Raw genomic sequence first — 12178 nt, 5'->3', positions numbered from 1 at the left:
CGAGGGAGATGAGACTCGTGGCGATTTGAGCAGTAAGTGGACCGTAGTACGCACACCTACTCCCTGGGGAAGGATTTCTGGTCACCACCACCTTCGCCACATCAACGTACCCTTACCTGCTTGCAAAGAGAAGGCAATTCCCGGGCTTGCCCCCTCCATTCCACCCCACTCTCGGGTAATAGCTGATATTCAACCAATTCCCTCGGTGGAAGTAGCAAAAAAAGCTCCTCCTGAAATAGGACCCTCAGTTGGGACACGCTCATCAGGCACGAAATTAAAGTCACAAGCGTTGAGAAAACCAAATCTTACAAAATTGGAGCAACTCACACTTGTATTTAGTCTTAGTTTCGAGAATTAAAATAGTGTTTGAGGGTAGCAAATGAGAGAACAGCTGCGGTACATCATAATACGCCCACTCACATACCAATTAGGCAATGTGTAGATCAAGGTGCTTTATTTGCATGCGTACACAGACGACCCTTTCCACTAAGTTGAGACAAAAGTGCTTAACCGTTGAGAGGTGACAAGACTTTCTAATCCTCTGCATAAGCAATTGAAAAACCGTAAAAATAATGGCTTACCATAAATGAATAATTACTCCAAAGCCTAGGGGATGCAGATACATATGCGCGATAGTCTTTCCTATCAACAGGTTGTTAAAATGGAGAACAGATGCAAGATTTCAAAAACCACCAATCTGTCGGGCACTTTCACTTGATCACTACTCAGTTCACAACACTACCAGACAGCACCGAAGATTTTGAGGCATCGTACTTACCCACTGGGTAGAATTCTTGATTTTTGGCCATATTTTGAGTTCAGGTAGAAGTTTCTTTGAGGATAGTAAAGGGTTTGAGGCGCAAAACCTCTGAGCCCAAGATGAGCCAAAACGCCAGTGATGGTAGCGCAATGGAGGACAGGCAAGCATTGGTAAAAGCAAAGGCCGCGTTTCATCGCACGAAGTCCGACAACAATAATACACAAATGTAAACGGACGAACGCTACTAAATGAATGTCAGTAAAAATCATATTCCACAAATCAATCCCCGCAACCACAAGTGCGATGCGGTAACAACACGAGTAGAAGATACACGATAGAAAAGAGGCCCTTCCTTCACTATAAGATAGGTGGTCGTTTATTCTCTGAGTCCTTTGTCTTAACCGCCTTTGTGGAGAGGAAGGCGTCAATGAACTTAGTCGCGTCGATGCGCAACCGTCCGCGTGCATCAGGACTGTGGACGAATTTGCTGAAGGCGTCGGCCAGTGGGGTATTTGGTCTGCTCGGTGATGGCGGTGGGCTATTCATCTCCAGTACCATGTGATCACTCTCCGCCTATGCATTAGAAGAGGAAAAATTGAGGGCTTCGCAAATACACGAAAGCAAATAACCCAGCTCTTGATTTAATAAATAGACAAATTACCTTCAGTTGCTGGGGCTGTTCCGGTTGGACCCTTGTACTAGGGTTAAGAGGGGCGGATGGAGGAGAGGGAGCGAGACTCCGAGTGAAAACAGAAGTGGAAGCACAGGGGGGGTCGAAAACGATAGGTAGAGTAAAAGTGGGGACTGTTGCTCCGGCCGAGTCAATCCGGGCGGCCGCCCGCGTCACCGCCACGAAGCCCAGATTCTCCTCATCAGAGGAGGGTGGGGGTGGGTGGCTCAAAGGCGACGTCTGAGTGATCGTCCGCAGTGGCTGGCGCGGTCGCTTTGGCTCAGTCTCGCATGCCGCCAAACCCTCAGGGTCCTTGAATATCTGCAAGCCTACGGTGCAGAAAATAGACCATTCAAGAGGTGCACTAGCTGGTCAAGGTGGAACTAGCGGGTTCCAAAGGACCAGAGGTAACCATTTCCACGAAAGACAAGAAATCACTTAAAAAACGCATGGAAACATAAAAAGAATAAAAGTAAGTGATGTTCTACACAACTTAGTAGATGAAGGTATGGAAAATTGAGACAGGCAAGCACCGTGTTCAAACATTTGCACACTCAATAAACAATTGCAAGGATAAATTTCAGGCAATGTTTTGAGGATAATCATGGCTCATATGCTCTTGAAACATTAAGATGCAGAAATCCAAACAACACCGACAGTGAAAGGTGATACAACAATGATGAATACTACAGCTATACTGCAGAGATGAAGTAATCCTCAAAGGTGCCTATGGTACTAATCGTCAATGCTACTGACAACCCTTCCCCATTCGTTAGCAAGTTCTTAGGAGAGTTAAAGCGGGAAACACAGTAGACATGAAACAAACCTAACGGCTTCTCTGACCGCACGAACTGAAGGGGCGGGGACTCATCTTTGTGCGTCTGAAGCCCGCCTATGCAATGGGTAGGAAAAGTAAAGCAGATAATGATATGGGCAGATAAGAGTTTCCTGTAAGTCGATTGTAGTAATAATATTTGCGCGACTTAAAATGCGAATCCGGTGAGCTCCCAAGTTCAAAAGCTGATTTAATCAAAGAAAAACGTTCCGGCCCGAGCACCATAAAAATGACTGATATGCCGGGTGCAAAAGCATTTACGCTAATTAAATATCATTTTATTTGAGCACCCAGAACCATTATGCGCGCGTTGAACAATGTCTGCATGGTTTATAGTAGATATTGAAGCTTTTCTAGGGAAACAATTTGTAAACCACAAAACGCCGCCAATTTTGATGTCATAAAGGTACGCCACAAGGGGCTTTGGAAAGTTTTGACAAAAGCAGCTCAAAAGTATTTTTGGATGCCACTTGTTTGACTTCAGACAAGGGTGGTGAGCAATCGCACCTAGACAGCGGCCAGGGAGCACCTCGAGAGGGACGTCTTTGTGAATGTAGAGCGGAGTGGAGGGTTTGGGGGTGGAAGCAATGCTCGTTCCTCCCACCGTGGACGTCTTTATGGTGAGCGTCTCCTGGTGCTGCCGCTCGCTGTCGTCCTCATAGAACATCTGTCTTATCTGGTCCATCTTCTGACGTACGTTCACAGTCAAGGTCGGTGTGGGCTGCACGGTAGGGCAAAACAGTCTCAATAATTGTGCGGTGAAGCCTAAGGATAGCCAAGTTTTAATTAAACCGCATAATAGTGTAATGAGTGTGTCAAGGGATAAAGCATTTTAAGCTTGTGAGAGTTAGTAATGGCCTTACAGTGAGGCAAAACAATTTAAACACATGCAGTGTTACAATGCTACTGACACTCAAACACGCCATAGATCCGATCGAGTGCCTGGTCAACGATGTGGAGTAAGAAAATGCAATAACTTAACAGTAGTGTGCTTTAAACACAATTATGGTTTATAAAGGCGTTTATTGAAATTTATGCTTGCATTCCCAACTAAAAGATACATACCGACACAAATAACTCTACAGCAACCATGGCGTTAATCGAGAAGGATTAGCGACAGATGAGAGCGCAGTTGCTGGAAGACATGATCCATGAGTGGTCCGGGTAACTAACATCACAAAGTGCAATCTAACATTTTAGCTACTGGCCCATTACAGGTATAGTCCCATTCCTTTCGACAATTAAAAAAGATCTTTCAAGTGAAAGGAACTTGCATGGACTCATGAGAGGGAAAAAGGAAGTCAGTGAAGAGGAAACATAAGGCTAACGTTAAAAAATAACATTTGCAGATGATGAAAATGTAAAACTTGGAGCAAGTACGTCTTCATTTAAGGCCTACCAGCGAAATTATAGAAACAATAAAAGTAACCATGAAGTAGTAGAATAGGACAATGAATTTTGACAAAGGAATTAAAACACACCCCAGTGTCAATGGGAACCTCCCTTTCGACACAGGAGAGGATTGTGTTCACCCCGGGTACTGGATTATAGTAGGTGGAAACGGTGTCATCGCACACCGAGGACATGTTAACATCAGACACCGATGTCGTCAGTTGGTCTGACACAGCTTCAACCGTTTTCGGAATGCCCGATTGCATTTGCCTAAGACGGAAGCAATGATTTGAACCGCAACACTGCGAGAAAACTGTTGTTTTGCATATAGCATTACTATAAACAAGCAATTCTACCGAGTTACTGATGCACTAGTTAGGATATATCACGTTTATTATCTTAATTGATACTTGAATGAAAGTTGCTTAAAACAGCACAGGTTATTCATTAAAGTACTTCCTAATTCTCTTCGGTGTTAACAAGAACCCAAAAAAATTACCTAAGGTGGTTGTTTTCCTCCTTGAGATTAGCATTTTCTTCATTCAAGCTCTAACAATACATAAACCCAGAGCAATTATTCTGTCCTACCTGGATTTCTTTTCGAAGAGCAATATTGTGGAAAATCAGCTCAGCCACACTACCCTCGGTACACTCCCAGGAACATGAAATGCCACAATCTAGAAATTAAAAATCATTCCTACGAGAGAACAAACTTATTTTGGCTAATCTTATCGTCATTCGCATTTCCGGAAACGTTTCTTCACCAAATAACCAAAACAAGGAAGAATTATCTATGGCCTGGTGTTCATTTACTCGCAGCGCGTACTTGTCAGCTTTGCTCATCTCAAAACACCTCTCCGTTCCATCTTTTGAAAGAAGCTATGTGTGGAAAATAATGAATTCAAATCGGCCTTACATTTGAATCAAACGCAAAGATCTTAGAACAGGCATCCATCCTCTAAAGTCAGGTAATAAACAACCACGTTATCTAAAAAACAAATGAGCCAGCTAGCAAAAAATCAACCAAATAGGAGGAGGCAAGCAAGATAATGTGTACAACTCCCTATTCAAGAGACAGGGATTATATTACAAAACAACAAAGCATGAACGACAAAAGCCCACATCGCGTTATTTAGCTAAACATACTGATGGAAGCAACTAAAATCGCCAATGGTACACCTATCATAAAGTCGAACCCAAAATTCTAAAATCTAGACTCGGTTTCAATGCGTTAAAACACTTTGCGCCCTAATTACAGTGAAAGAGGCAAACCTTTTTTATAAAGCTTAAGAAATTTTGGACTCACACTGAAAGCACAAGTCATTGTTACTTTATTAATTAAATTACATGGCCATGAGTCATTATGATGAAGCAAATAGGGGCCTATAAAAATCATCTTTATTTGAAATAAGGGAAACTCTAACATGCTAAGCTATTTATTTAAAGTGCATCGCAATATACTCACATTTAACTGAGTAGAAAGATTGTTCTTAATTTTCAGTTAGAGCAATTATGTTAAAATATGCGTTAAATAAATTTTGTAGATGATCAGTTTGTGATCATAGACAATTTTACTTGTAAGTAGCTCATTGGACACTTTTAGCTTTTTCTTGGAGGCAGAATACTGATACCACTCGAAGGCCAGGCCTCCCCGGGGTGTTGCAATGGCGGTGGCCCTATGGGGCCCACTGCAAAAATAAGAGTAAAACAAGTAATAAGACTGTACAATTGATTAGCAGTGGGATCTTCTTCTGCTTTTGGAATAATCACCTCAGTAATTTTTAGCACGATTCACTTGGTTGCACTAGCCGGCCGTTTGTATAGGGACCCCAGTAGACAGTCGAAACGAAGCGTGCCAAATACACCACTTTTATGGCATCATACTTCAAGATCCATGTCTAAACCCATTTGCCGGCAGAAGAGCAGCCTTGGTGTGGAGAATCCCAAGCTGATCTGGTGGCTCTGAAACCGCTCTGGAAACGGTGTGTAAGAAGGGAATAGATACTCAAGAGGATGACAGGATTCGTAAAACTCGGTAACCGTAGCAAGTAGAAACGGAGAAAGAAATCCGAGGCATGAATGTGAGGAGGAAAGTATAGGGGAAAATAAAACACTCACGGACAGGACCATCCATGTCGCAACCAGCTTTTGTCGTTGTCATTGTTGATTCAGGGTCGTAAGGGCAGCAGGTAATCCAGTGGACGCCATCACGTTTAACGCACAAGAATGGTCTAGGAAAGTGTTTACTTCTGGTACTTGTCTCGTCCTTGTCATACCATTTCATAAGCCATTTTATTCAGTAGTGAATCACTTCAAGTTCCATTGGATATGTATGGATGTAGTGAGAGGCCTAAGAAAGCATGATATTTTTTGACAACGCAAATTAAATCTATTTGTTGTTGTTGTTTCTGGCTGATTTGGTGGATATCGACTCTATTGTGGGATTAAACCCTTTAGAGATGAAAGATTAAGCCTTACTGGTTCTAGATAGCATCTATGTGTTGGAGCTGAACAGTGCAAACGGTCTGACACGAAATTTTAAACAAAACCATTATACCTGGTTTGCACCGACAGAGGTGCTTGAACAATTCGTACTTCCGAAGTACGTAATTCTGTTTCTTGAAAGCTGCTCCACTGAAAAAACGCGGTGAACTTTGTCCCAAGGAATGAGAAGTGCTAGTAACTATTTTTCAAGGTTGGAAACATTTTTGACTGATAATTATGAAAACAATAGAACACAAAAATTTTAACCCTTTTTCACGTTAAAAAGGAATCGAGATCCTTTAAACGCCTGTGTCACAAACTGGGAAGAATGAAAATGTTGGGCGGCACACAATGGTGGAGAAAAGGGGCATAAATTAGTGATGGTGTAAGGAGATACTCCTTCGTAGGAATCGTCGATATGACCGAGAGCACGAGATTCGTCATTCTGCCTGCCTTGTATCCTAGGTAGCCCGAGAAAACAGACATTTTATTACAAAGTCTCCTAGTTTTACGATGTCACTGGTCATTGTTGATATTCTTTATTTATTTTTAGAGAACTGCGGAAATGGGAGACCCTTAGAAATTCCAACCAGTTTTGGCTAAGTATTAATATCGAATATTGTTGGGCTGACTTCTCACTTACATAGGTAATATGATCTGGCAATACACTTCCGGTTGGCATTTTAAGCTCATAATATGTCCAGCTACATTTACTAACAAGACCTATAATTAGGAGGAATGCTGTATCTCAGTTTTGAAGTGCTCGCTTGACGGTGACTTCAGACGAATTAGTGGATCGGAAAGGGAAGCCAACTTTTCCAAAGCTCAAATGCTCAAATCACTGATAAAAACCGCCTCTTTGAACGTTAGCGCAAGACAAATTACTCCACAGAAGAGCGTTCACCTTCACCCTGCTTTCTTTTTAGGTAAGTTACGACATTTATGAAGAGTTATATAAGGCCTCGAAATGTTGATTACGACCCTCAACAGTTACGCCTCCACCACGGACTTAAGGCTGTGCATCTGTACTTCTGCTGATCGACATGGCTTCCAGGCCGTGCTAGTGATCTTTAAGCCCTTCTGCTTGTCAACAAAACATTCTGCAAGAGTATACTCATCGTCAGTTATGAGGGATGACTCAGGACGCTAAATTGATGGCAGCAGAAAGCAAATCCCATCTCAAAAAGCAACAATCCCTGTTTCTACTGCTGGGCATTAAAATGTAGTAGGGTGGAAAGGGTGCATGCGCTGCAGATGGGAGAATCTGTGACAACGCCTAACAAAATTGCTAAAAATGACGTCCACCTTCGGCAACTACCCCAGTTCCATGATCCACAGGAAAGCTGTTAGCATTTAAAGCGACAGCAGTCGTGAACCGTCTGAAAGAGTTAACTACGGAACTGTTTACCGTACCTGTATGAGGATGTTAATGAGGTGAACACGCGATACCTCCTACACCTCCCCACTAGCTGGGTGGAATTCAGATGGATACGGCTGGGAAGCGCTGAAATGAAAATATAGTTGCAAGGAGGAATAAATGCAAAACTGATTTAAACTCCTCCCTGTATTAAATAATTATCTTTGGGCTAGTGTTCCTACGTCTAGCGGTGAACATGCTTGATAAACAACATAATTCCCTTCCCCACTACAGTTCCTTCCAGTAGAATTGCCAATAGGGATCAGTGAAGTTGCCATCAGGCATATTCTCAGTTGCATGAAAATTCGGAGACTGGCGCAATTAGCTCCTTCATTTCACCTTTTAACCTACGGTCGAGGAGGTGTGAAAATATGGGTGACGAAATAGAAAGACCGCAGAGTCGTGACTGTCTACCATTGTCTGTAACGCCAGGAATTACTGTCCAGCGGCCATGGCACTTTGGCGCGCAAATTGTTTTCATCATCTCTGGGAAAGTGGCGCGATAACAACGCACCTCATGCTCATCCCGTATTAGCATATGTGTTTCACACCAGAGCCCACTCTTTAAAAAATTTGCTTCACTAACCCAGCAATTTTGGTGAGAGTATTGGCATACATTCAAACAGCAAAAGAAACGGCATTTCCTTAAAACAGTGGTAAACAAGGAACCTAGTTTGTGAAAAATATACTCCAGCAAAGCCGCCTTAATTTGGGTAGAAATTAGGTCCAGTGGCTAAAAATGGCAAAAGGGGTATGTGCAGGGGGAAAGTTGTTGGACTTCCATACGCTGCTGCCACGGAAAGCCAAGAGGTTTGGTGTTGATTGTGCAAAATTAAACAGGATCACAAATTTTCATCCCTGATCCATCGAAGAGTTAATTTGTCAAGTGCGTCAAAGCCCTTGAGCCACAAAAATTCAGATTACTTTTCACTGTTAGGAGTTTAGCATCGGGTGGATGGGTACATTGAAGGTGTAAAGGAAGACTAAGATGCGTGCGAAGTTCGTCTGCTTACCGCTGCCCGCTGCAGCATGCCTCCTTCAGTCTGAAGGTGTTGGCATAGGCTTATTCGGGTGCAGAAAACTAAGTCTTTTGCCTATAGGACCAGAGTCCACACGACTTCCAGTAGAATTACGCCAAAATGTTCCAAAAACTCCAAGTGTGAAATTGTACTATCATCTACAAATGGAGGCTCACCCAACAAGGAAATAGGTGAGATGTAAATGATATGCTTGGTAAAACTGTACACATTTGATTTGAATGGCGCCTATGCTCAGGCCACGCACAAATTGCCTTCGAAACCTCTGGAAAGTTCTCGTCTATGTTTGATCACTCGACATCAAACCGAAAAGCGAATGTTGCACACCAGAAATTGATAACCTACTTCATCTAAAAATATGCCTTTGTCATGCATCGTTTCACTCAATCAAGCAGACTGACTTGATTAAAGCATTAAATCTGTTTGAATTTGTCCACATCCACGTCCACTTTTATTTACAGGTTTTTAATTTGTTTAACAACTGTGTACAATCAGCTCCACTGTAATTCATCGTAGCATACAAAACTCGAGATTTGGTCAAAATTTATTCACCGGCAATCCTTAGTGGAGACATCGTGGTCTTAATAAATCCCAATTGCACAAGGTGTAGTTCATGAAATTGCAAGATAGTTGGTATCACACAGACGACAATGACTTAAAGGAGGATAGAAGGGGGGATAGTGATGTGGAGCTCTGAAACTTCTCAGAAGATGGATGAAGACATACTACGGTGGCCTAAGGCTACTGCCATGGCCCGAAGGCCATAATGCCCAGAAGGAGCACAAAGGCGAAACCTTGAGTTCCCACAAAACCAAAACAAAGAATTGAACAAGCAACCAAAGCATCGCATAGGCCCTCACCTCTTTTGAGTGCTGTCACCAGCGCCTCCCTCCCTCAACCTCCTGTGTCGTCCACCACAGCGTAATCAATGCAGTAGGAACAACACCGACGAGCCAACAGTGCTAGTCATAGAATTTCTATGTAACTGAGATGATACCTGAAGGCAACGTCACTGATCCCTCTTTGCACTTCTACTGAATCTGGAGATTCGCCCATTTTGGGAACTGTATTGGGGGAAGGGGGAGTGAGTGGGCCATCACTAGTGCTCGTCGGTAGTCCTAGGCACCCTGACCTAAAAAACAGAGTCATGTAACAAAGGACATAGTTCAACGTAGTTCCTTTGGGATAAGGTTTAGCGCATATTCCGACTTGTCACTTTATTCCTACTTTAGAGCTGCCCGGCCATATTAATCTAAATTTCACCCAGCTAGCAGAGGGCCGGAGGAGGTATAGCAGCTTCCCATAACTGACGTCTTCATACAGGTAACGTTAACAACTCCGTAACGAACTTTTCCTGGTGTATCACGGCTAGTGGTGCTTCAGCGGTTAATAGCATTCCTGCCGAACACGGGACTGGGGTATTTGGCGAGGGTAGACATCATTTTCAGTCCTCCTGTCAGAGGTCATCACAAATTCTAGCATCCGCAGTACATACTCCTCTTTCGTCACGTTGAGGTTTAGCATTCAGTGACAGAAATCGGAGCAGTTGTCCTCTAGGGTCAATCTCGCTTTTCGCTGTCACCAATGTAGCGCACCAAGATTTCGTTGAAGGCGAAAGAAGCCACAAGATTAGGGCTACAGAAGGGCTAAGGGGCTACTGGCATGCCCTGGAGGTTAGGCCTTCAGGCAAGGTATAATGGCGAAGCTCCTAAGTGATTCATTACCAAAATCGAGAGTTACACAAGCAAAGAATAAGCGGCGCCAATCGAATTCAAAGTTTTACATCCACGAGTGATTGAACTTCATCAGGAAAGTGTCACTATTCAAATAAGCCCTCAAATTTAAACGTCTCTCCCTTGGATTGAAAGACGCAATTCTTTCATTGCTATGCACTGAAGAACAATGCACAAAATAGAGAGAGATTTTCTGAAAATTTTGCTTACCTTGAGTGCGTAAGAGCACATTCTCAGTATAAACGTTAGTCTCCCAGTACCACCATTGTAAACACGGGCCTTCCAATTTTATTTGTATTTCTCTCATGCGAAATTTTATTAGTTGATGTAACAAACAATTAGTCAAAATGCATAAAAATTATAGCTTACTTGCGAAAAGCCATTCCAAGGACATTTAAAAACCTCAAACTTCACCACATTCGCTTTAATGAGAACTAGAGGCCGTAAGAATAGCCCCCGTAAGGTGTTTAAACTAACACGTGACCTTGAGGGGGATTGATTGCAACCTTGCTTAACTCGTTCCAAAGTCGTGTTAAGTTTGTCTGGGGGGGTGGGGTATGACGAATGTTTGCAAGAAGACAACCCTACGCACGCGACTGGTATATTGCTCCGGGAAGCCTCAGTCCATACAAGTTGTGTGCAGTCCCTGTTGTCCGCGGTCATGTGGCCATCTCGAACAGACCGGTGTAAGGAGAGCCTCTGACCATCCTTTCGATCACCCCTCTCGAAATGTTCCTGATGACAAGACCCCAAATGATCCTAAAAGCTCAAACCAGGAGGCTAATGCAAAGCCGAACTTTAATCCAGGGACTGATTATACTGACGGTAAAACACAACAGCAAATCGGTAAATCTTCTTCCGATGAAAAAAACTCAAATGATCTTAAGAGATTTGAACGTGATACTACCAAAAAAGGCAACTTCCCTTCAAGGTCAAGCAAAAATGATGCGAAGAAACGTTCTCGATCGACCAGTCCTTCAAATTCTGACGAAAAGGCTTCAAATGATTCGAAATGGAGTGGACGCAGCAGCAACAGGAAAAGAAAATCAATTTCATCTTCTGGTAAAAGGGAATCAAGCAAACGATCCCAGCAGTTGAGTCCGCCTCATACTGCAGAGAAGTCCTTAAACGAGTCCAAAAGATCGCTATTTGACGAGTCCAAAAGGTCAAACACCAGTGCAATGACTGGTATGAGTGACACAAAAAGGGGGTCCCAGCAAAAGGTTCAGTCTACTTTCGATGAAAAAGCTTTTAATGGAGAAAAAGGAGGTAATCTTAGGAATCCTAATGCTGCTTCAACTCTTGATAGGGGTGCTACGAAGAAAGGCCTTCAACCGAATGAACAGTCTATTAATGTTGAAAATCCCCCCGATAATAATTTTGGAAGGTTAAATTCCATCCCTCCAAATGGTAGGGATGACGAGCACAAAAGGTCTCAGATGACAAGTTCTTCCATTTCTGTAGAAAAATCCTCATTGGATCCGAAAAAGTCAGTAACCAATAATGGTACAAAAACAAATGATGCCGCCCTTGATAAAATGGATCAAGTTTCTACTCAGGGAATCCATTCGAAAGATGTGGACGGAACCGGAACGAGTGAAAGGAAGAAGGAGACCAATACTCAGTATGGGAATAAAAATGTCGCTGGTCGTGCTAATCAGGCATCTTTCGGCCAAAAAAGTCCCACAGCAGATGATAGAGCCCGATCGGATGATGTAAGGAGAGCGAATGCTAATGGAGTAGACGATAGAAGTGCCAGAAATGGTGCTGGTCGTGTGAGCCAGACGACTTTCGGACAGAAAAGTCCAGCACCAGGTGGTAGAGCCCAATTAGATGAGCCAAGGAAGGCA

At 43.1% G+C, this 12178-nt stretch overlaps 2 protein-coding genes across 2 annotated transcripts in view; one reads left to right on the top strand and one right to left on the bottom strand. All coding sequences in view use genetic code 11, as the record gives it.

Moving 5' to 3' along the window:
• Window positions 1-1117: 1117 nt before the first annotated feature.
• Window positions 1118-5818, bottom strand: EGR_03352 (hypothetical protein; the record flags this gene model as incomplete). Its single annotated transcript, XM_024492601.1, has 10 exons — window positions 1118-1333; window positions 1422-1759; window positions 2257-2322; window positions 2773-2986; window positions 3747-3927; window positions 4157-4206; window positions 4246-4334; window positions 4371-4536; window positions 5542-5630; window positions 5776-5818. 10 exons carry the CDS (start codon window positions 5816-5818, stop codon window positions 1118-1120), a joined length of 1452 nt encoding a protein of 483 aa, XP_024353002.1.
• Window positions 5819-10885: 5067 nt separating this feature from the next.
• Window positions 10886-12178, top strand: part of EGR_03351 (hypothetical protein) — a gene marked incomplete at both ends in the record, with an annotated part of 4077 nt that continues 2784 nt past the window's right edge. The window contains one exon of the mRNA XM_024492600.1: window positions 10886-12146. Within this exon, the coding sequence (XP_024353001.1) occupies window positions 10886-12146 (1261 nt within the window). The remainder of the gene's footprint in view (window positions 12147-12178) is intronic.

Source organism: Echinococcus granulosus (genome assembly GCF_000524195.1).
Source record: "Echinococcus granulosus chromosome Unknown EG_S00017, whole genome shotgun sequence".
NCBI lineage: Eukaryota > Metazoa > Platyhelminthes > Cestoda > Cyclophyllidea > Taeniidae > Echinococcus > Echinococcus granulosus.
This window is presented reverse-complemented; position numbering and strand designations above follow the sequence as displayed.